The following is a 24,075-nucleotide window of genomic DNA, read 5'->3' as shown; positions in this document are numbered from 1 at the left end:
GAGACAAAGATCACTGTGAGTCCACGCAGTTAAATTTCTCACAACTCTCAATCTGATGCAAACCTGACACACGCACACACACTTTCTTGTCCATCCTTTCACAGCCTTTGTGTCTGTTGGCTTTTTGTGTATTTGTGTGAGTTTGTGTGCGCGTGTATTTTGTGTGTGTACCTCAGCTTGTTATATAATGTATGTGAAGACAGCCATGGCAACACTCCAACCTTGTGTTCCTCTCCAGTTTCTCTAGCTCTGGCTGGTAGATAGCAGGAAAGAAGGTCATGGTTTAGGGAGACAATCTATTTTCGATTTAGCGGGACAGATCTAATTTGTATTGTAGTATTTGAATTTTGCTATGCTACAAAATGTCATATTTGGTCACATGGTACATATTTTCACTGGGATGTTTCGATTTGGTTAATCACAAAAAATGGCTCCAACAATCTCTTCATAATCCAAGTGAGGAATTGTTTTCCCACCTGTTTTAAGAAAAGAAGTAGCCTCAGTTCTTGAACCACTCCTGTGAGATGGGTTCTGTACCTGCTGCTCTATGTTTGCCCACAGGGTTATATCGTATACAGTATTTATAGTGTCCATGAGTGGTGGTGTGCATTTATTTTATACCCTCTCTTGGATGGGTCTGTATCTTTTTAAGTTGGTGTATGTAGTTCTCTGTTTTCGGGATGGGTGCTCCACTGCTCCTCTTCTTTCCTTGTTTTCTGTGTGGCTGTGTCTTTGATCCCTCTTTCTGACTGTATCCTTTGTCCTCTCACAGGACAGTGTCCCCATGGCCTCTCCTGCCTTCCTTCTCTCTCTCTTTGTAAGTACCCGGTCTGCAGTTTATGACCTGTCAGGCTACAGCTGGGGTATTCACATTCTGCAGCTTATGACCTGTCAGACTACAGCTGGGGTATTCACATTCTGCAGCTTATGACCTGTCAGACTACAGCTGGGGTATTCACATTCTGCAGTTTATGACCTGTCAGACTACAGCTGGGGTATTCACATTCTGCAGCTTATGACCTGTCAGACTACAGCTGGGGTATTCACATTCTGCAGCTTATGACCTGTCAGACTACAGCTGGGGTATTCACATTCTGCAGCTTATGACCTGTCAGACTACAGCTGAGGTATTCACATTCTGCAGCTTATGACCTGTCAGACTACAGCTGGAGTATTCACATTCTGCAGCTTATGACCTGTCAGACTACAGCTGGGGTATTCACATTCTGCAGTTTATGACCTGTCAGACTACAGCTGGGGTATTCACATTCTGCAGCTTATGACCTGTCAGACTACAGCTGAGGTATTCACATTCTGCAGCTTATGACCTGTCAGACTACAGCTGGGGTATTCACATTCTGCAGTTTATGACCTGTCAGACTACAGCTGGGGTATTCACATTCTGCAGCTTATGACCTGTCAGACTACAGCTGAGGTATTCACATTCTGCAGCTTATGACCGGGCAGACTACAGCTGAGGTATTCACATTCTGGGCCTAGGTCACACAAATCAAATCCATTTATATAGCCCTTCTTAGATCAGCTGATATATCAAAGGGCTGTACAGAAACCCAGCCTAATACCCCAAACAGCAAGCAATGCAGGTGTAGAAGCACACTGCTTGAATCAACTTTTTCAACATCATTTCAATGAAGTTATGTTGAGCCAATGTGGAACAGACATCTGTGCCCAGTGGGTAGTATTTTCATTTCTTACACTTCCCCCTCTCTCTCTCACTCGCTCCTACACACACATGCAGGCATATAGCAAAAACAACAACACACAAATTGGCTCACTTTCATGCACACAAGCATTTTGGTTTGTAATTTGCATTGAATCTAAATGTTTTTTAAAAGTTACCTTAACTGACTTGCCTGGTTAAATAAAGAACAAATTCCTATTCTCAATGTCAGCCTAGGAACAGTGCATTAACTGCCTTTTTCAGGGGCAGAACAACAGATTTTTATCTTGTCAGCTCTGGGATTTGATCTTGCAACCTTTCAGTTACAAGTCCAACGCTCTAACCACTAGGCTACCTGCTGCTCCAGGAACCATGTTTCCTTTAATTTACAAACACAAAAGTATGATGGCCAGTCCATCCAGTGTCCAGGTTACAGGTGTGAACGACTGTGTTTTCCAGGGTGATGGCTAGTTTTTCAAGCTTCTGGTTGCTTTGGGCCAGAGTTAACCCATCTCTTCTCTGTGCCCATCTATACAGGATGGGGGCACCAGGGGGCGCCGTTGTGCCATAGAAGCCGACCTGAAGATGAAGAAATAAGCCGTAGGGAAGCAGCTGAAGACTGGAAAACGTCTGATTGGTGTCCTCCATGGTCATGTCCCACTTGATTACGCTAACGAAGGACACCACAGTCGGGGTCAATGTCGTTCCATGTCCTGTCACTTCAATTGGACATGGCGTGTCTCGCTGAGAGCCATTCCTGAATTGCAGTTTAGAGAACGCAACGAGAGCTGGGCGATAGACAAAAATCCATATCATGATAAATAGAATACGTTTATAACATTAATGTGCAGCAGTTCTTTATTACCTTAACTACTAGTACTTTGAATGTTGTAGCTATCAATTGTTCAATTTAACTATCACCCATATTAGCAGACTCATTTCATTTCAAACTTCACATTTCTCCAGTATAGGCTTCTTATCGTAATGAAAGACATCAGCAAAAAGTCCACGATAAGTGGTCGGTTCAGTCGGTGTCGATCATTTCCGGGTTATCTTCTCAGCTCTAAACTCAAACCCAGCACTGAGAATCACTTATTCCCCAACTTCTGAATGTGTCAACAGAAAACATATAGACCTTGCATTGTGTATGTCAATTGTTTTGAAGTCCTCTGTATAGTATTGTACAGGCATGTCCCTTGTGTACATATGGTGACCCAATAAATATTTGTCGCAAGATTGTGGTTCTCCAACTCAAAGCAAGTAGTGTGTGATTTAAAAAAAAGAAGCTATAATCCTTAGTTGACATGTCCATTTTTGGACTTAAATTAATGATATCTATTGATTCTTGAAAAATAACTTAAATGCCTAAAATCAAATCAAAGGTTATTTGTCACGTGTGCGAATACAACAGTGAAATGCTTACTTACAGGCTCTAACCAATAGTGCGGAGAGAAAAAAAGTGTGTGTGTGTGTAGGTAAGTCAAGAAATAAAACAACAGTAAAAAAACATTTGAAAATAAAAGTAGCGAGGCTATAAAAGTAGTGAGGCTATATACAGACACCGGTTAGTCAGGCTTATTGAGGTAGTATGTACATGTGGGTATGGTTCAAGTGACTGCATATATGATGAACAGAGCGTAGCAGTAGTGTAAAAAGGGGTTGGCAGGTGGTGGGACACAATGCAGATATCCTGGTTAGCCAATGTGTGGAAGCACTGGTTGGTCGGGCCAATTGAGGTAGTATGTACATGAATGTATAGTTAAAGTAACTATGCATATAAGATAGACAGTAGCAGCAGCGTAAAAGAGTGGTTGGGGGGGGGGGGGGGGGGGCACACAATGCAAATAGTCCAGGTAGCCATTTGGTTACCTGTTCAGGAGTCTTATAGTTTGGGGGTAAAAACTGTTGAGAAGCCTTTTTGTCATAGACTTGGCACTCCGGTACCGCTTGCCATGTGGTAGTAGAGAGAACAGTCTATGACTGGGGTGGCTGGGGTCTTTGACAATTTTCAAGGCCTTCCTCTGACACCTCCTGGTGTAGAGGTCCTGGATGGCAGGCAGCTTTGCCCCAGTGATGTACTGGGCTGTATGCACTACCCTCTGAACTGCCTTGCGGTTGGAGGCCGAGCAATTGCCGTACCAGGCAGTGATGCAACCGGTCAGGATACTCTCTATGTTGTAGAACCTTTTGAAGATCTCAGGACCCATGCCAAATCTTTTTAGTTTCCTGAGGAGGAATAGGCTTTGTCGTGCCCAACTGTCTTGGTGTGTTTGGACCATTCTAGTTTGTTGTTGATGTGGACACCAAGGAATTTTAAGCTCTCAACCTGCACCACTACAGCCCCGTCGATGGGAATGGGGATGTGCTCGGTGCTCCTTTTCCTGTAGTCCACAATCATCCCCTTGGTCTTGGTTACGTTGAGGGATAGGTTGTTATTCTGGCACCACCCGGCCAGTTCTCTGACCTCCTCCCTCCTCCCACGCACCCCTGGGGAGCTCCAGTGTTGAGAATCAGCGTGGCAGATGTGTTGCTACCTACCCTCACCACCTGGGGGCGGCCCGTCAGGAGTTCCAGGATCCAGTTGCAGAAACTAAGCTTAACTGTTGTACCCCATCAGAACCCAAAATATAAGCCTGCTGTTCTCCAATGTAAATGAAAACAAACACTGTATCATCTTGTAGGCTGTTTGATTCAGTGTCCTCTCTCTCTGTACAGCCCTGTGTGGATGAACCAGTGAGAGCTGGTCAAACCTTTAGCTTTTTGCCATTCTCAGTGCAGGTGGTACATAAAGCCCTGAAATCCTTAGATCAGAGAAAGCCTGCAGGTCCTGATCTTTCGGATCCCTGCTTTTTAAATCTGGCAGCTGATTTCATAGCTGAACCACTTACATATCTGTTCAATCTAACCCTGGAATGTAAAGAAATTCCTCAAATCTGGAAATCAGCATTTGTCCTACCACTTTTAAAAGGTTGAGAGCCAACTCCTTTAAATAATTATAGGCCAATCTCAAAGCTGTCACCCCTGGTGAAAATACTTGAAACCCTTTGAGTCAACAGCTAAAATAGTTTTTATTTACGAACTCTATTTTATCAATGTACCAACCGGGCTTCAGGAGGAAGCATAGCACAATTACAGCAGCCATGAAGGTTTTAGATGATATCACTGAAGCCCTTGACAAAAAACAGCACTGTGTCTCACTTTCTATTGATCTCTGAAGGCTTTTGATACAGTTGATCATGCTATACTAAGGCAGAGATTGTCGAGTGTAGGTCTTTCAGAGCATGCAGTTGAATGGTTTGCTAACTATCTGTCTGATAGAACTCAGTGCACTCAAATTGATGTTAAATTGTCTGTCTTTAATGGTGTGCCCCAAGGCTCTGTACTTGGTCCTCTCTTATTCACTATATATATATAAACGATTTAGACAAAAGATTCCAAAATGGGCAACTTCATTTTTATGCTGATGATACTGTTATTTACTGTTGTGCCTCGTCTCTTACAAAAGCTTTCCAGAACTTGCAAACTGCTTTTTATACTGTTCAACATACTTTGTGTCAATTGAAGCTTATCCTCAATACTGACAAAACTAAACTAATGGTGTTTTCTAAAGCAAGAAAAAAACCTCTGAACCTTTCACCTATTACCACCTGTCAAAGAGATTGAGGTTGTAACCTCATATAAATATCTTGGAATTTTAATTGATGACGGCCTCTTTTTTAAATTGCATATTCAACGACTTACAAAACCATTGAAGCTGAAATTGGGATTTTATTTTAGGAATAAGGCCTGTTTTTCATTTGAAGCGGCTAGGCGGCTAGTATCAGCAAAATTTTTGCCTTTACTAGACTATGGGGATATTTTATATATGAATGCTTCCGCTCAGTGTTTGAGATCAATTGACACCCATTACCATGGCACTTTGAGATTTATTTAAACTGCAAAACCCTTACGCACCACTGCACTTTGTATACCAGTGTTGGCTGGCCTTCTCTAGTCACTTGTAGGCTCAGTCACTGGTATACTTTTATTTACAAAGCCATTTGGGCTTTACTACCTTTTTATTGTTCAGAAATGTACTGGGTACTCTCTTCGTTCGCTGGACTTTATCCCGCTAACTCTTCCAAATGTCCGAACTGAATTTGGTAAAGGGGCTTTTAAGTACTCTGCGCCATCGTCTTGGAACGCCTTACAAAATACTTTTCAACTGGAAGAACTTGTCCCGATTGGTATTTTTGTATCACTGATGAATGATCGAGACCGATTCCCTGACCTGTCAATGTTTTTAATTTGCTGTTTTTGATGTTGTTATACTCTTGTGAATTCTATGGCTTTTACTAGATTACTTGTATTTTTTCTTGTTTGTAATGACTTGGTGCTGCCCGTCTTGGCCAGGACACTCTTGAAAAGGAGATTTTAAATCTCAATGAGCCCTTCCTGGTTAAATAAAGGTTAAATAAAAAAATTAAATAAACTGTAGGCTGAAAACACTGTTCAAACAAATGTCTCATGGTTGGTTAGTCAATCCATAGCTCTGTCTATGGATGTGAGTGGTCACATTTCTCCAGGCCCATCCCTCCGTTTTTCACCCAAAACAGAGGCAGGGCCACCGCTTTGTTATTGTTTCAATTAAGGTTTATAGCTTCAAAAGAAATCCAACAAGGATTAAGGCTGGGATTTAATATGATTGTGCGTTGTCGACAATGTTCGCGGAGACCGCAATCACGGTAAACGCTGCATATGTCAGCTCAATCGAACAATGTGCATTGTCGACAGGGCAATCAGGCTGAAACTCTGCCTGAGCTGGCATGTAACACCAGTCGGGTGAGAGTATAGCCATCTGCAACAATACTCTGTAGACATACTAGACAAAAGCAACCCATAGACAGCAAAAGATTCACTTTTTAATAAACCAGCTTGAAAACCTGCTCTGAAAAGCACAACTCAACACCAGAGTTCAGCCAAGAGACAACTGGGTCTCTAGTTAGCATCAGGTCTAATCTGTAATCCATTACTGCCCCAACCGCATCCTGTCTGTCTGTCACTGGTGTGGCTGTTAACCCTTCGTCTGCTGGATTTATGATCTGACTGAAGGAAGGTCAAGCATTAAAAGATTACTGAACAAATGTTCATTTGGAGAAATGTTTGAAAGCTCTTAGTAAAGTAACAGTTGATTAAATGAGTGGATTTCTCTTAGTCCTTCACCGAGGTGTACTGCAGGAGCTATTGACTGAGCACCTGATGTAACAAGGACATGGATACATTTAGTTTTAAAAGAGGGCAGAACATGGGGCTGCATGCATTGGGGAATAGAGACTAGGACAGCAGGTTCCAAATAAAACGGCATCAAGAAGCGCTTAAGAATGAACCAGAAGGACCAAATAAAGGACAAGTACAACTATGGCAACACCGTTTGGCAAAGTCTTAGAGCACAGTTATGTAAAATGCATTGATATTTCATTTAAAACAGAAATCTGCAGTTAGAGTGTAAGTGAATCTAATGTTGTAGAGATAGTATATAGCTCAGGCCTTACTTTCTCCAACAGGCATGATAAATCTACATTTTCTTCACAGTTTAAGACCATATAGATCTTTCTTTTCAAATAGAAGCTCTAGTTTGCGTCAGTCTGAAAACCTATTCTAGAAGTTAGTGGTTCTCAGGTCCTTGCATTCTTTCTTCACAATTAAAAATGTTCTTTACAATTAAAAAGTGACTCATTGCTCCAGCTATGTTCTTTCCGAGACCTACACAATATACTGAATTAAACTCACGCCACAGAAACAAACATGGAAATACATGAGTAACCCAGCAGCAATGCTCAACATGTTTCAAACAGGTGACTAAAAGTGTAGGTGTGAACAGACAACCATTTTCTCAAATGTTGTAAGCAAGCCTATATTCCTTAATGTAAGGAAGCATTAACAAGGCTCCTACTGTACATCAATAAAACAATCCCAGAGCCAGCCAGACTTTATGTTGTTATCCACAGAGCCGAGGTGGGCAACTCATAGTACATGCACCTCCACTTTCTTCCATCCGAGAGGAGAGAAGGCACAATGTTTCAGATCAAAGGGCTTTGGCTACCACTGTGCTCTATCCAGAGAAGAGATGTTCTTCAAAAAAGTGACCCGATTGAATAAATAAAATAAATAAACCATATTAAATTAGTAAAGTGTAGAATTCCCAGCTGGAAAGAGATCCTCCTGTCTAAGCCCCTTATTCTCCTCTCTGTCGGCCCACAAAGCGGTACAGCTTGTCACAGTTGTCCAGCTTCAGAGACTCAGCCTTCGCCTTCAGTCTGTCATCACGGTACAGTTGTGCAAGATTCGCCAAATCCGACTCTGAGGAATGAGAAAAACATCAGCTCATATATGGATACATTCATACTCTACAACATGAATAAACCATGTGTGGCTCTCTCAGTCAACACATCTCAGGTGGCTGTCAATGGGGACAGAGCCAAGCCGCCAGAACCTGAATACAGCTGGACTTACTCTGTTGTTTCTCCTTCCAGCAGCTGCTCTGCAGGTGTTCGATGTAGTCACTCTCTATGGTCTTCTCCAGCTCCTCCAGGGACTCCCCACGGTACTCCTTCTGGAAGCCCTTGTCCACGTAGTAGGGAACACCCATGTTCTGGGTCTCCCGGGATACCACCAGGCCCATGGCCCTGAAATAAACATAAAATCGAATGTTAATTTGTCACATACATATGTTTAGCAGATATTAATGCGAGTGTAGCGAAATGCTTGTGCGCTTCTAGCTCCAACAGTGCAGTAATATCTAACAAGTTATCTAACAATTCCAACAACTTCCTAATACACACAAATCTAAAGGGGTGAATAAGAATATGTACATGTAAGTATATGGATGAGCGATGGCAGAGTGGCATAGGCAAGGTGCAATAGATGGTATAAAATACAGTACACACAGACGTGATATGAGTAATGTAAGATATGTAAACATTATTAAAGTGGCATTATTTAGAGTACATTGTATAAAGTGACTAGTGATCCATTTATTAAAGTGGACAGTGATTGGGTCTCAATGTAGCCAGCAGCCTCTCTGAGTTAGTGACTGCTGTTTAGCAGTCTGTTGGCCTTGAGATATAAGCTGTTCTTCAGTCTCTCTGTCCCAGCTTTGATGCACCTGTACTGACCTCGCCTTCTGGATGGTAGCAGTATGAACAGGCAGTGGCTCAGGTGGTTGTTGACTTTGATTATCTTTTTGGCCTTCCTGTGACATCGGGTGCTGTAGGTGTCATGGAGGGCAGGTAGCTTGCCCCCGGTGATGCATTGTGCAGACCGCACCACCATCTGGACAGCGTTGTGGTTGAAGGGGGTGCAGTTGCCATACCGGGGCTGTAATACAGCCTGACAGGATGCTCTCGATTGTGCATCTGTAAAAGTTTGTCAGGGTTTTGGGTGACAAGCCGAATTTGAGCCTTCTTGACCACACTATCTGTGTGGGTGGACCATTTACACCAGTACAGGAGGGGGCTGAGCACGCACCCTTGTGGGGCCCCAGTGTTGAGGGTCAGCGAAGTGGAGATGTTGTTTCCTACCTTCACCAACTGGAAGCGGCCTGTCAGAAAGTCCAGGACCCACAGGGCGGGGTAGAGACCCAGGGCCTCTAGCTTGATGATGAGCTTGGAGGGTAGGTACTATGGTGTTGAATGCTCAGCTGTAGTCAATGAAAAGCATTCCTACATAGGTATGGCTTTTGTCCAAATGGGATAGGGCAGTGTGGAGTGCAATAGAGATTGCATCATCTGTGGATCCGTTGGGGCTGTTTGCCTCGAAGCGAGCTTAGAAGTCTGGTAGACTTGTGTCACTGGGCAGCTTTCGGCTGTGCTTCCCTTCGTAGTCTAATGATTTGTAAGCCCTGCGACATCTGACGAGCGTCAGAGCCGGTGTAGTACAATTAAATCTTAGTCCTGTATTGATGCTTTGGTTCATCGGAGGGCATAGTGGGATTTCATATAAGCTTCCGGGTTAGAGTCCCACTCCTTGAAAGCAGCAGCTCTGGCCTTTAGCTCAGTGCAGATGTTGCCTGTAATCCATTGCTTCTGGTTGGGGTATGTACGTACGGTCACTGTGTGGGGACGACGTCATCAATGCACTTATTGATGAAGCCAATGACTGACGTGGTGTACTCCTCACTTCCATCGGAGGAATCCCAGAACATATTCCAGTCTGTGCTAGAAAAACAGTCCTGTAGCTTTGCATCTGCTTCATCTGACCACTTTTTTTATTGATCTAGTCACTGGTACTTCATGCTTTAATTTTTGCTCATAAGCAGGAATCAGGAGGATAGAATTATGGTCAGATTTGCCAAATAGAGGGCGAGGGAGAGCTTTGTATGCATCTCTGTGTGTGGGGTAAAGGTGGTCTAGAGTATTTTCCCCCTCTGGTTGCACATTTAACATGCTGATAGAAATTTGGTAAAACGGATTTAAGTTTCACTGCATTAAAGTCCCCGGCTACTAGGAGCACCACCACTTGTTTGCTTAATACAGCTCATTCAATGCTGTCTTAGTGCCAGCCTCAGTCTGTGGTGGTATGTAAACCAATACGAAAAATACATATGAAAACTCTCTAGGTAGATAGAGTATCTCATGATAAGCTGTAGACCACAGTACCTCAGGCGAGCAATAGCTTGAGACTTCCAGTGTGATGGCGATTACGTCGTCTGTGGACCTGTTTGGGTGGTATGCAAACTGAAGTGGGTCTAGAGTGGCCGGTAAGGTGGAGGTGATATGATCCTTGACTAGTCTCAAAGCACTTCATGATGACAGAAGTGAGTGCTACGGGGTGATAAGTCATTTAGTTCAGTCATCTTTGCCTTCTTGGGTACAGGAACAATTGTAGCCATCTTGATGCATGTGGGGACAACAGACTGGGATAGGGAGTGATTAAATATGTCCGTAAACACACTAGCCTGCGCATGCTCTGAAGACGCGGCTGGGGATGCCGTCTGGGCCTGAAGCTTTGTGAGGGTTAACACGTTGAAATATTTTACTAAAGTCAGCCACAGAGAAGGAGAGGGGTGCAGGCCTTGTTAGCGGGCAGCGACGGTGGTACTATATTATCCTCCAAGCGTGCTAAGAAGGTGTTTAGTTTGTTTGGAAGCGTGACGTCCGTGACGTGGCTGGTTCTTTTTGTAGTCCGTGATAGGCCCTGATAGGCCCTCCTGTAGGCCCTGCCACATACGTCTCGTGTCTGAGCCATTGAATTACAACTCCACCTTGACATAGTCAGTCTCACTAAATGTTTACAAAGGGTACCCATTACACATCACACCTCACCCTCTTCAGGGTCCTCATGCACTCTGCACCCAGCATTTGACAGTTACCATGCTACCAGTCTGTGAAATAGGTTCATATGGAGTCTATTTGAGAGAGACTTATCATCAAGAAGCTTGGTTGATGTTGCAGTGGACTCACGGTTTGTAAAAGAGACCGTAAGGAGGGTTGGTGGCCATCAGTTGGGTCACAACAGATATGAGGATCAGCACCAGAACAGGAAGAAGCTGCAGGAAGGCTGTGAAGGTGTTCTGCTGGGGAAAGGCAGAACCAGAAGCAGTTCATAAACAAATCACATAACTGGAAAAACATTTAATCAATGTACAGAAACGTTTCAAGGACTCGTTTGCTTACTGCAACAATCTGGTCTAGGCATGGTGAAAGCTTCTACTCTTATTTTCACAGCTGGTCTGTTTCACTGGTCAACCTTCAACCCCCACTGTAACTGATCCTCTTGGAGCAGCATAAGGTTCTCCATTTAACTGCCTATTGCAGCACCTCAGAGGGAGATGGTATCCAATGACAAACAGGATCAAATCTAAAACCCCCCACCCAACCTCAGGGAGTGGAGTTCTTTCAAATCAAGGTCCAGCATCAATTGTAAACCCATAAACACATCAGCTATAGCTCTGTTGGTTAAACTGTGCACCCATAGGAAATCTGCTGTAGTTCTGTTGGTGAAACTGTGCACCCATAGGAAATCAGCTGTAGTTCTGTTGGTTAAACTGTGCACCCATAGGCAATCTGCTGTAGTTCTGTTGGTTAAACTGTGCACCCATGGGAAATCAGCTGTAGTTCTGTTGGTTAAACTGTGCACCCATAGGAAATCAGCTGTAGTTCTGTTGGTTAAACTGTGCACCCATAGGCAATCTGCTGTAGTTCTGTTGGTTAAACTGTGCACCCATGGGAAATCAGCTGTAGCTCTGTTGGTTAATCACACAGCCACAGAACATCTATGAGTTGAACTGGTGGGATTTTCTCGGAGATCTCTCATGTGGACAGTGACTGACCTGACTGCGGTTCTCTCCCACCTCCTCCTCGCGCCTCTCATATGCTCGTCGCCGACGAGGCTGATAGAAGTCAGAGTAGGTGGCTCCTCGTTAATCACACAGCCACAGAACATCTATGAGTTGAACTGGTGGGATTTTCTCTGAGATCTCTCATGTGGACAGTGACTGACCTGACTGCGGTTCTCTCCCACCTCCTCCTCGCGCCTCTCATATGCTCGTCGCCGACGAGGCTGATAGAAGTCAGAGTAGGTGGCTCCTCGGTTGGTGTATACATGGATGTTGCCTACGGGAGCAGAACAGACATGATTTACATGCTCTGAACTACTTAGCAACAACTGACAATGAGTCACTCAAATCCAAAATTCAAGTAACAGATTAACGCACACACCAACTCTCTTTCAGAAACACACACAAACTGACCTGTGGGAAACCTTCCTCCAAAGAAGATGTTGAAGAGTTCCTCAGGGGAGATGTCGGCCTCAAAGTCGCTGTTGAAGTTGCGGTAGTGTCCGTGGCGAGCGTGGGCGGTGCTCTCAGACGGAGCCTGTTCTCCATACTGGTCATACTGATGACGCTTCCCAGCGTTGCTGAGCACCGCATACGCATTGCCTATGGCTGTAAAGAAAAAAATACTTATCAGGCCTACGATTTGGTGCCGTCTGATGTACAGAGCCACAACAGCATGAGAAGGGAGGGGCAAGTCTAATTATCTGCACCGGCAGTTCCACAAAAATACAAATCAAATCTAATTTTGTTTGTTGAATGCTTGGTAAACAACAGGTGTAGACGAACAGAAAGACTTTCTTACGGGTTCTTTTCCAACAATAAAAAGAGTTAAAGATAAAAATGTACTACAAAATGTAAATAGTGACATGAGGAACACATACAGTGTAAAAATAACATGGCGAAATACAGGGAGTACCAGTAGCAACACAATGTGTAGAGGTACGAGGTAGTTGAGATGGCTATTTACATAGAGGTAAAGTGACAAGGCAACATGATAGATAGACAGTAGCAACAGCCTATATATGGTGTAAAAAGGTGTGTGTGTGTAGCGTCAGTATGTTTGCGTGCGCATATACAGTTGAAGTCGGAAGTTTACATACACTTAGATTGGAGTCATTAAAACTTGTTTTTCAACCACTCTACACATTTCTTGTAAACAAACTATAGTTTTGGCAAGTCGGTTAGGACATCTACTTTGTGCATGACAAGTCAATTTTCCAACAATTGTTTAACAGACACATTTTTTCACTTATAATTCACTGTATCACAAGTCCAGTGGGTCAGAAGTTTACATGCACTGAGATGACAGTGCCTTTAAACAGCTTGGAAATTTCCATAAAATTATGTCATGGCTTTAGAAGCTTCTGATAGCCTAATTGGAGGTGTACCTGTGGATATATTTCAAGGCCTACCTTCAAACTCAGTGCCTCTTTGCTTGACATCATGGGAAAAAGAAATCAGCCCAAAAAAAAAAAATCAGCAAAGGACCTTGTGAAGATGGAGGAAACAGGTACAAAAGTATCTATATCCACAGTATAACGAGTCCTATATCGACATAATCTGAAAGGCCGCTCAGCAAGGAAGACGCCACTGCTCCAAAACCACCATAAAAAAGCCAGATGACAGTTTGCAACTGCACATGGGGACAAAGATTGTACTTTTTGGAGAAGTGTCCTCTGGTCTGATGAAACAAAAATAGAGCTGTTTGGCCATAATGGCCATCATTATGTTTGGAGGAAAAAAGGGAGGCTTGCAAGCTGAAGAACACCACCCCAACAGTGAAGCACGGGGGTGGTAGCATCATGTTGTGGGGGTGATTTGCTGCAGGAGGGAGTGGTGCACTTCACAAAATAGATGGCATCATGAGGTATGAAAATTATGTGGATATATTGAAGCAACATCTCAAGACATCAGGAAGTTAAAGCTTGGTCACAAATGGGTCTTCCAAATGAACAATGACCCCAAGCATATTTCCAAAGTTGTGTTAAAATGGCTTAAGGACTACAAAGTCAAGGTATTGGAGTGGCCATCAAAGCCCTGACCTCAATCCTATAGAAAATGTGTGGGCAGAACTGAAAAAGCGTGTGCGTGCAAGGAGGCCTACAAACCTGACTCAGTTACACCAGCTCTGTAAGGAGGAATGGTCCAAAATTCACCCAACTTATAGTGGGAAGCTTGTGGAAGATTAACTTGGGTCAAACGTTTCGGGTAAACAATTTAAAGGCAATGCTACCAAATACTAATTGAGTATGTAAACTTCTGACCGACTGGGAATGTGATGAAAGAAATACAAGCTGAAATAAATTATTCTCTCTACTATTATTCTGACATTTCACATTCTTAAAATAAAGTGGTCATCCTAACTGACAAATTTTTACCAGAGTTAAATGTCAGGAATTGTGAACAACTGAGTTTAAATGTGTTTGGCTAAGGTGTACAGTATGTAAACTTCCGAGTTCAACTGTATGTGTGTGTTGGGGTGTCAGTGTAAGTGTGTGGGTAGGTGCTAAAAAGAGTCAATGCATTTAGTCCGGGTAGCCATTTAATTAGCTATTAATTCAGTCTTGTTTAGCACGCTTATGGCTTGGGGGTAGAAGCTGTTCAGGGTCATGTTTCCAAACTTGTTGTATCGGTACCGCTTTCCATGCGGTAGCAGATAGAACAGTCTATGGCTTGGGTGGCTGGTGTCTTTGACGATTTATTTGGGCCTTCCTCTAACCCATGGGCCCATGCCAAATCTTTACAGCCTCCTGAGGGGGAAAAGGTGCTGTCGTGCCCTCTTCACAACTGTGTAGGTGTGTGTGGACCGTGTTAATTCCTTAGTGATGTGGACACAAAGAAACTTGAAGCTCTCTCGATCCGCTCCACTATAGCCCCATCGATGTGGATGGATGTGTTTTCTGCCCCTCCGTTTCCTGTAGTCCATGATCAGCGCCTTTGTCTTGCTGACGTGGGGGAGAGGTTGTTGTCCTGGCACCACACTGCTAGATCGCCGACCTCTTCCCTATAGGCTGCCTAATTGTTGTCAGTGATCAGTCCTACCACCGTTGTGTTGTCAGTAAACTTGGTGTTGGGAGTCGTGCATGGTTACGCAGTCATGGGTGAACAGGAAGTGGGGGATTGAGCACACCCCCCAAGGGGCCCCTTGTTGATGGTCAGCGTGGCGGATGTATTGTTGCCTACCCTCACCACCTGGGTGTGGCCCGTCAGGAAGTCCAGGATCCAGTTGCAGAGGGAGGTGTTCCGTCCCAAGGTCCTGAGCTTGGTATTGAGAGGGCACTATGGTGTTGAATGCTGAGCTGTAGTCAGTGAACAGCATTCTCACGTAGGTGTTCCATTTGTCCAAGTGGGAAAGGGCAGTGTGGAGATGCAATAGAGATTGAGTCATCTGTGGATCTGTTGGGGTGGTATGTGAATTGGAGTGGGTCCAGGGTGTCTGTGATGATGGTGTTGATGTGAGCCATGAGATGCCTTTCAAAGCATTTCATTGCTATATATGTGAGTTCTACAGGGCGATGGTAACCTGCCTAAATAACTTTGGCGTTCTTGGGCACAGGGACTATGGTTGTCTGCTTGAAACAAGTTGGTATTACAGACTGGGTCAATGATTGGTTGAATAAAGGACAGGAGGTAGGCTAGCAATTAAAAGCGATGGGCCAGTAACTAAAAGGTTGCTGGTTTGAACATCCAAGCCGTCTGGTGACAAATCTGTCAATGTGCCTTTGAGCGAGGCACTTAACCCTGATTGCTCCTGTAAATTGCTCTGGATAAGAGTGTCTCCCAAATGACAAATGTTTTTTAAAGAATGTAAAATGTCAGTAAAGACACTTGCCAGGTGGTCAGCACATGCTCCGAGTAAGTGTCCTGGTATTTTGTCTGGCCTTGCGAATGTTAACCTGTTTAAAGTTCTTACATCGGCTACAAAAAGCGAGATCATACAGTCGCCGGAACAGCTGGTGCGCTCATGCATAGTTCAGTGTTGTTTGCCTTGAAGCTAGCATAAAACGGCAATTAGCTCATCTGGAAGGCTTGCGTCGCTGGGCAGCTCGGGGCTGGGTTTCCCTTCGTAATCTGTGATACCGCTATCATCCAAATCAATGTTATTGATCACTGTTCTGATGTCCAGAAGCTGCTTTTGGTCATAGGAAATGGTGAGACATTATGTACAAAAAAAACACCACAAAATAGCAGAATTGGTCAGGAGCCCGTAGGATTGCAGCTATCCACTGCAGCGCCATTTTCTTACAGTGGCCCTATTTTTTATAATTTTAGGAGCACATGAGAAATGCTCACATGATCATCTAATGTGACCAGAGGAGGAGGACAATCTGATACCGATAAGTCCTGGATCAGGAGAGGGAAACACAGCAGTAAGAGGCATCCCTTTACCTTTAAATGCATCTGTTGCTCCCGGGGCACAATTCTTATCAGGGTGGAACTTCAGTGCCAGCTTCCTGTATGCCTTCTTCAGATCTTCATCACTAGCGTCTTTAGGAACGCCCAGGATCTCATAGAAGTCCTTGCATTTCTTTATCCTGCATGGATCAAACAAAACAAAGAATCTTTTGAAATCTGACATCACAACATTAATGTGTACAATGTGCAGGTGCACTTTTACTCGGTGGATATCTTGACAAAATGTAGCTGTGGTCTCGGAGTGCTCAAACTGAATGATGGCCTATCACTAAATAAAATATAGAAAAACTCAGGTAAAGACAGTGTGAGTGTGATTTAATACTAAGGTGCAGGTACCTGAAAACACCCTGACGCTGATCCTCTGTGTAGGTCTGCTTCTCCTCACTGGCTCCTCTGCATGCCTCCTCTCCATCCCCGTCCTCTTCATTTGATCGGAAGCCACGTGGTGGGGGTATGTGGGGCTCCTCTGGAGCAGCCGAGCTCCCATTCCTCACTATGGCATCAATTAGCACTGACGGAAGACCGAGAGATCAGGCAAGTGGGTAAATATCAATAGATGAGAACTCAAGGCTGAGGCTGGCAAAGACTAACTTTTGGTGTGGCGCGGAATCTTCCTTGATTTAAAGAGTAGAAAACACAAAACAATTTGCGATTGTTTATACCGATCTAAAGACGACACATAAATCCACAATACTTTAGGCTAGAAACAAGCAGTAAAATGCCAGTGTAAGACGTGACTAACATGCTGACCAGATCGCATCACGCGAATGTTGATTTTTATCCTACTACACCAGACATGATCAGGACACGCAGGTTGAAATATCAAAACGAACTCTGAACAAACTATATTAATTTGGGGACAGGTAGAAAAGCATTACACATTTATGCCAATTTAGCTAGCTAGATAGCTTGCTGTTGCTAGTTAATTTGTCCTGGGACATAAACAAACATTGGGTTGTTATTTTACCTGAAATGCACAAGGTCCTATACTCCGACAATTAATCCACAGATTACTATACATTTTCTCTCCTACTTCAGGCTTCTTCTTTGGACTTTATATGGTGGTTGGCAACCAAACTTAAGGTGTATTACCATTACCGACTGGAGTGTAGACCTCAGTTCATCTTTCAATCACCCACGTGAGTATATGCTCCTAAAAACCAATGAGGTGGGAGAGGCGGGACTTGCAGATTTGTTTCTGCTTTCAAACCATCTACCAAGGTGACATGAAATATCTGCTTCTATGTGCTTTTTGTCTGTTGAGACTTCAGGAAAACAAATTTGAAATCAGATATGCAAAAAAAAATGGATTTCAATAAATTCAAAACTGCCAATGTGAACAAGGCTTAATTAAGAGAGTTCACAAAGTGTTTACGAGGACAAGGGAATCTTACTTTGTAAAGCGTGCCCAAACTATCAACCACATAAAAAAGCAAAACGACGGTGGAGCACCTGAGATCCAATCAACACCAGACTCGAAAGGCGAGCGAACAAGTATTTTGATGTAAATAACCTAACTTACTTATTTTGATAGTAGGGTAACAGAGTAGCCAACTCATGTTGCATAAGCTATCTTCACCGATTGCAAACTGAGGTAAACTTTGCAGGCTAGCGAGCTACGTTAGATAGCTAGCTTGCACTAAGCTAGGAAGCTATTTCGGAGGTAAAAGTTGTCTAGCTGTGATGTGTGAACTTTGGTGTGTGTGTGTGTGTTGGGGGGTTATCGGGTTCTGCCCGCGTGTGTGAGGGAGTGCTACTCACGTCTTTGTAAAAGATGTCGGGCTGTGGTGTGTGAGTGTGTTGGGTTCTGCCCGCGTGTGTGAGGGAGAGTGTGCGCGATGTACAGATTTGTGGCACATTGATCAAAGGCAACAGTGGTGAATATTGCTAGCTTTCCTAGCCAGTATTTAAAATCACTGACCTAAATAGGTTCAGGGCTAGCATGGAGGAAATAATGACCAGAACAATATGGGGGAAAAAGCAAATAAATGATGGGGTGTCCTTTTGTGTGGGGCTGTTGGGATCTCGCCATTTGTGTGTTGAATGTATATTGCTTTTGGAAAGAGCTCAATTTTGCAATGAGCTCAATTTCGAGTCTCATAGCAAAGGTTCTGAAACCCTATTTACACAAGTTATCATTTTTATTTGTCATACATTTGCAAAAATGTCTAAACCTGTTTTCGCTTGGTCATTGTGTAGATTGAGGGAAAAAAACATTTAATCAATTTTAGAATAAGGCTGTAACATAACAAAATCCAGTATACCTACCTGAGCTTTACCTGCACTACATCAAAGATTGCGTGAAGGGCAAGGATCGCTACGTGATCTTGGAAGAGACCACGGACACCTGTGGGAGGTGTGCCCGAAACATTCTACTTCAGCCAGTGGGTGAGAGACCCATAATGGCTTACCTTTTTGGACATGCCTTAAAATGAACGTGCCAAATACAGGTAGATTTTAGCATCTACGTCTATTTCACCAGCCACGTTGGCGGGTGGTCAGGGATTCAGTGGTTGCATTTGTGAATAAAAAATAGTCAAGTACCAAGTGCCTTTAGAAGTGATTTACACATGACTTCTTCCACATTTAGTTGTGTTTAGGCCAGTGACAATCTCAATTGAATCAATTTTAAATTCAGGATCTAAGACAAAACCCCATAAGAAGGATTATGTTTTTGTAAATGTTTACAAATTAGTTAAATGTTACTGCATACACTCAGTGTTTAACATGATTTTTGAATGACTACCTCATCTCTCTCTGTACCCCATACATACAGCTAATTGTAAGATCCCTCAGTCAAGCAGTGCATTTCAAACACAGATTCAACCAAAGAGCAGAGATTTTCCAATGACTTGCAAAGATGGGCACCCATTGGTAGATGGGTAAAAAAACAAATACAAAACAAAAACCAGACAATGTTCCTTTGAGCATGGTGAAATTATTCATTACACTTGATGGTTTATCAATACACCCAGTCACTAAAGATAGTCGTCCTTCCTAACTCAGTTGCTGGAGAGGAAGGAAACCACTCAGGGATTTCACCATGAGGCCAAAGGTGATTTTAAATCAATTATAGAGTTTAATGGCTGTGACAGGAGAAAATTGAGGATAAAACAACATTGTAGTTATTCCACAACACTAACCTACAGAGTTAAAAGGAAGCCTGTACAAAATATAAAAAAATATTCCCAAACATGTATCCAGTTTGCAATAAGGTACTAAAGTAAAACTGCAAAAAATGTGGCAAAGAAATAAAGTTACGTCCTGAATACAAAGCAAATCCAAACACGTAAATGAGTACCACTCTTCATATTTTCAAGCATTGTGGTGGCTGCATCATGTTATAGGTATGCTTGTCATCAGCAAGGACTTTCAGATAAACGAAAGAGCTAAGCACAGGCAAAAATAATCCTAGAGGAAAACCTGGTTCAGTCTGTTTTCCAATTGACACTGGAAGACAAATTCACCTTTCAGCAGGTTAATAACCTAAAACACAAGGCCAAATATACACTGTAGTTGCTTACCAAAGACAACATTGAATGTTCCTGGGTGGCCTAGTTACAGTTGACTTAAATCAGTTTGAAAAATCATTGGCAAGACTTGAAAATGGCTGTCTAGCAAAGATCAACCACCAATTTCACAAGAGCTTGAAGATTAAAACAAAAAGAACATGCAAATATTGTACAATCCAGGTGTGCAAAGCTCTTATAGGGACATAACCAGAAATATTCACATCTGTACTTGCTGCCAAAGCTGATTCTAACATGCATTGACTCAGGTGTGAATACTTAAATTAATACATAAAATGATAATACTTAAAATACTGTAAATTAGATATTTATGTATTTCATTTTCCAAAAAAAAAATCTGAAAACATGTTTTTACTGTCATTATGGAGTATTGTGCGTAGATGGGTGATACTTTTTTATATATTTTTATTTTATTCAGGCTGTAACAAAAACATTTGGAATAAGTCAAGAGGTATGAATACTCACTGTAGGATCACATTTTTAGCTAAATAAATGCTGCAGTAGCTGTTTACAAAGCATTTCAGCCATTTTGTTTCATAGCTGGTAAATGAATCGCATAAAGTCAAAAACTTAAATCCTATTACCTATCCCACCTCTCACAGCAACACTGCTGAGTGAAAGATTCATTTTTAGAAGAGCTGGCACAGGCATAAAAGTTGGTCTAACTGACTTGAAAGTCTACTGAAGTGAGACTTTGTCCTTTTGTTTGTCCAATTTACATTGTTTTGTTCATAAGTTAGGTTGTTTACATGTTTGAGTTTCAACTGTTAAAGAGAAGACTATGCCTATACTAGTCAGGCTCGCTCAATCTCAAACAGAGATACTTTTAACGTGTAAATTCAGATAGCCATGCTTGCTTCGCCCTCACGTTGGTGCTAGCAAGCTGACTAGGTATCAATAGTCCAATCCAGTAGGGGCTGGAAACTAAACCGGACGGAGCTTTAACTGGTCAATAATGACGCGATGTTGCAAATGATTTGCTTAAAGTTCATCTCCCCCAATTTTGGTCCCGTCCTGTTCATGTCCCTTGCCCATGCTCGCGTCACCCAAAGGTCCCACTCCCACTTTGCTTTCCTTCATTGAAAATTAATGGGCTTTCCGTTGTTGTCACCCCCAATATGCTATGTGGTCACAAAAAAAATGAAATAAAATGAAGCAATATATCACCTTCCTTCATAGTAACATTATTTTAGAACCATTACAAAAGCTCATCTGTTTTTTGTTTTTTTTTTGGCCCCTAAAAATATTTTGCCTGGTAAAAAAAATAATCTGAGTGTCAGGTAGATTTTTGAAATCTACCTGCCACAGTGAGTGGTGGATCAAAAGTGTAGTTTCTGGCCTTGTTTTTGTACAAAGTTAACATTACAACAGTGTCCAAGCAGCTCAGAGCTTTGATGCTGGCAAAGGACTTCACTCCTGTGATGCCAATCTACGCAGTACAGACCAGATGGTGTTCATGGGTCAGTGCTGTGGCGTGGCTGGCAGACTTCATGGATGTCCTCTCGGAGTTACTGGACACCTTTGAAACACCTGCCAAGTGTGTCTAGGATCTGAAGGAGCTGCTGGTGAACCAATAATACTCGCTGAAGGACCAGGCTGTGTTCATCATTGGACACAGTCTGGAGCTAGTGGTCCTTAACAAATTAGAGAAAAGAGCCATTAGCCCACAACATCAGCAACAAGCTACAGGACCTCTGAGTATGGCAGTGGCAGATGAGTGGCACCACCACCACTCAGCTGGAGGAACTTCCAGAGCAAGAGAGAGATAGGTGTGCAGAGTTCTTCAAAGTTGCCATGAGAGAATGTGCCATTAAGCTGCAGGCTGTGACAGCTAGGCTTGGGTGTCTCCATCTTAACTCTATTCATACATTCCACACAGCAGAAGTGGAAGGGTACAGGAAAGAGAGGAAGGATATTGTGCACATCATCGCTGCGTTGAGTGAGGTGTCTGAAGAGGAGTGGCACAGGTGCATGTCAATAGACAAAACTGAAGCCAGAGAGGTGAGAGCAGTGGATCTCACTCTCTTCTTATTCAGGCTGTAACACAACAAAATGTAGAAAAATTCAAGGGCTGTGAATACTTTCTGAAGTCACAGTCTTTAGGAAACGATGTTGGCCCTGTTACATTTCTGTCTACACCTCTAGGTTGTGTTTATCAGACGGCCTTATTGACTCTTCAAACAACTGATTCAAGTTCAGATGTAAGTGTTCAGCGTATTACAGTGTAAGACTTATTTTGTCAATGAAATTCTTGAATCTTAGTTCCTACATACAAAAACTTATGTTACCGAATTCAAGTTTACGGTCTGAGTTGTATAAACCACATTCATTCATTGTTTTTCATTTGAAATATGTACATCCTCCAGGCAGAAAAGGGCTGACTTCCCACAGAACATTTTCTCTCACTCACTCTAGCAGAAACAGCATTAAATTCATGACACTGTGTACATATTATATGTTTTCTTATCTGTTTACACTGATTGTACTGACATAAAGTTAAAGTGGGTGTAATGTTTTACATGTAACAGATTCTTTATTTGTATAAAATTAAGTGTCCTATTCAACTGCATGATGTATACACATACACCAGAGTTTTAAAAAACGCTTTATCTAGAATTCTGCTGATTTTCTGCAAAAATCTCTGTAGAAAGTAAAACCAATTCCAGCAGATTCCATTTGGGCCTAACTACAAAATTCTAAAGTCGTGGTGTAAAATAAATTTGACTTTGCTTTGTAAGTAATCTCATGCAATGTGTGAATCTGTTGACCAAAACTTTATGTAAACAAGAATATGTATAATTAAATTGAGGCTTCATATAAATTTTGCATGACATTTATCAAATGTGAAGATGGGGGCTCTGGGGGAAAAGCTGTATTAAAGTAGTATTATGTACCTGAAACATGTATTCCCTAACCTAGTCACTTCTTATATTCAGATGAGTTACAGTTAACCCAAAATTATACTAACTACCGGTAACCAGTTTGGCTGGTTGCAGCTGCACCACCAGGTTGAGCAATACCACGGATAAGGTAATGAAAGAAACATTACTAACGTAACGTCATACATTAGAGTGTGGTTTACAGGCTAGTAAATCCACTTTTCGTTTCCAGGCACACAAGTTATCGAAAGATATTACCTGCGTTATAAACCGACCATATTGTAAATATCATTCAGATGACATTTAGCTATAACATACGCTTAACATGTTCACTGATTCGATGGGAGCATACGTTATCAAATTCACAAGATACAGACGTTGCACTTTCTATTTTAACATTCAAGTTGGCAAGCAAGGCAAACATTGACAAGACAGCCATTATGGCACATTTACCTCTGGCCCGGGTGCTGGGGAATATTTTCTGGGCTTCATACAACAGTTGAAGGGCTTTTTCTCTCCGCCCTGACCGCAAGCACAGCTTTGCTTTCTCTATCAATCGATCAGATTCCTGTTTATCCATTATGACAGCTATTCGATGGCTAGCTAGTTAGCTTATTCCCACCGAGGCCTGCAACCTAAAAAAAAAACTACACTCGCTACACAAATGCGGTTGACTGCCTAAAATCTTAAGAATTTAGCTAATAGCTGTTTTATGTTGAGGTGTACCTGGGCGTTGTCTGTCAACTGAAATTAACGGTGGCTAGCCGGCTTTGTTTACAGATAACAAGCTAGCTAGCAATAGGTTAGCTATGAGATTTCACCCTAGCTATCAGGTATCATAGCGGTGACGACTCCCACTTTAGAAACCAAACATGAACACAGGTGTAAGCGTCTATTCAAGTCGTCTAAATACCAACAGAAAAACTTGAACTTGTTCAAATCCATGCAATACGGGAAGAAATGTAATACCGACATTAACCAGTCCCATATTAACACGGAGCTTCTTTGATATTAACCTCCATGGCCAACAGGAAGCGGAAACTAGAAGAATTAAACGCCAAATTGACCAATGGAACACCTCCACCCTTAACCTATGGACTCATCTGTAGTTCAGCAGTGTTACTTGTAGATTATTTTGGACATTGTTGCAGCTTCTGATTGCTGCATTGTTGTAGCATTATAACAAACATTTCAGAGAGAGTTAGACAATGCTGTCTTGTGAACAGTATATTCTGTATTTTGTTTTATTGGCAG

The 24,075-nt window shown here is 42.5% G+C and overlaps 2 protein-coding genes across 5 annotated transcripts in view; one reads left to right on the top strand and one right to left on the bottom strand.

Annotated features, from left to right (window-relative positions):
• The window catches only part of brd8a (bromodomain containing 8a), a 48,151-nt gene extending 45,234 nt beyond the window's left edge, over positions 1-2,917 (top strand). For 3 of the 4 annotated variants that reach the window (XM_064971589.1, XM_064971587.1, XM_064971591.1), the window contains 2 exons: positions 773-817; positions 2,219-2,917. In XM_064971589.1, the coding sequence (XP_064827661.1) occupies positions 773-817; positions 2,219-2,278 (105 nt within the window). In that variant the 3' untranslated portion in view covers positions 2,279-2,917. The remainder of the gene's footprint in view (positions 1-772; positions 818-2,218) is intronic. The other variant, XM_064971588.1, reaches the window with a different exon arrangement.
• Positions 2,918-6,569: 3,652 nt separating this feature from the next.
• On the bottom strand, positions 6,570-23,851 carry LOC135544165 (dnaJ homolog subfamily C member 18-like). Its single transcript, XM_064971586.1, has 8 exons — positions 23,275-23,851; positions 16,749-16,923; positions 16,386-16,531; positions 12,411-12,605; positions 12,161-12,273; positions 11,122-11,234; positions 8,174-8,346; positions 6,570-8,020 (listed from the first exon to the last, which is right to left on the bottom strand). Exons 1-8 carry the CDS (start codon positions 23,399-23,401, stop codon positions 7,896-7,898), a joined length of 1,167 nt encoding a protein of 388 aa, XP_064827658.1. The 5' UTR covers positions 23,402-23,851; the 3' UTR covers positions 6,570-7,895.
• Between the last annotated feature and the right edge of the window lie 224 nt (positions 23,852-24,075).

The sequence above is a fragment of the Oncorhynchus masou genome, chromosome 8 (genome assembly GCF_036934945.1).
Source record: "Oncorhynchus masou masou isolate Uvic2021 chromosome 8, UVic_Omas_1.1, whole genome shotgun sequence".
Lineage (NCBI taxonomy): Eukaryota > Metazoa > Chordata > Actinopteri > Salmoniformes > Salmonidae > Oncorhynchus > Oncorhynchus masou.
This window is presented reverse-complemented; position numbering and strand designations above follow the sequence as displayed.

Coding starts and splice junctions, on each gene's coding strand:
- LOC135544165 (XM_064971586.1), bottom strand. CDS start 23,401: ATGGATAAACAGGAATCTGATCGATTGATAGAGAAAGCAAAGCTGTGC. Junction 12,606..16,385: donor AGCAACAGATGCATTTAAAG/GTAAAGGGATGC, acceptor TTTTCTTTACAG/CCATAGGCAATGCGTATGCG. Junction 12,274..12,410: donor TGGAGGAAGGTTTCCCACAG/GTCAGTTTGTGT, acceptor CTGCTCCCGTAG/GCAACATCCATGTATACACC.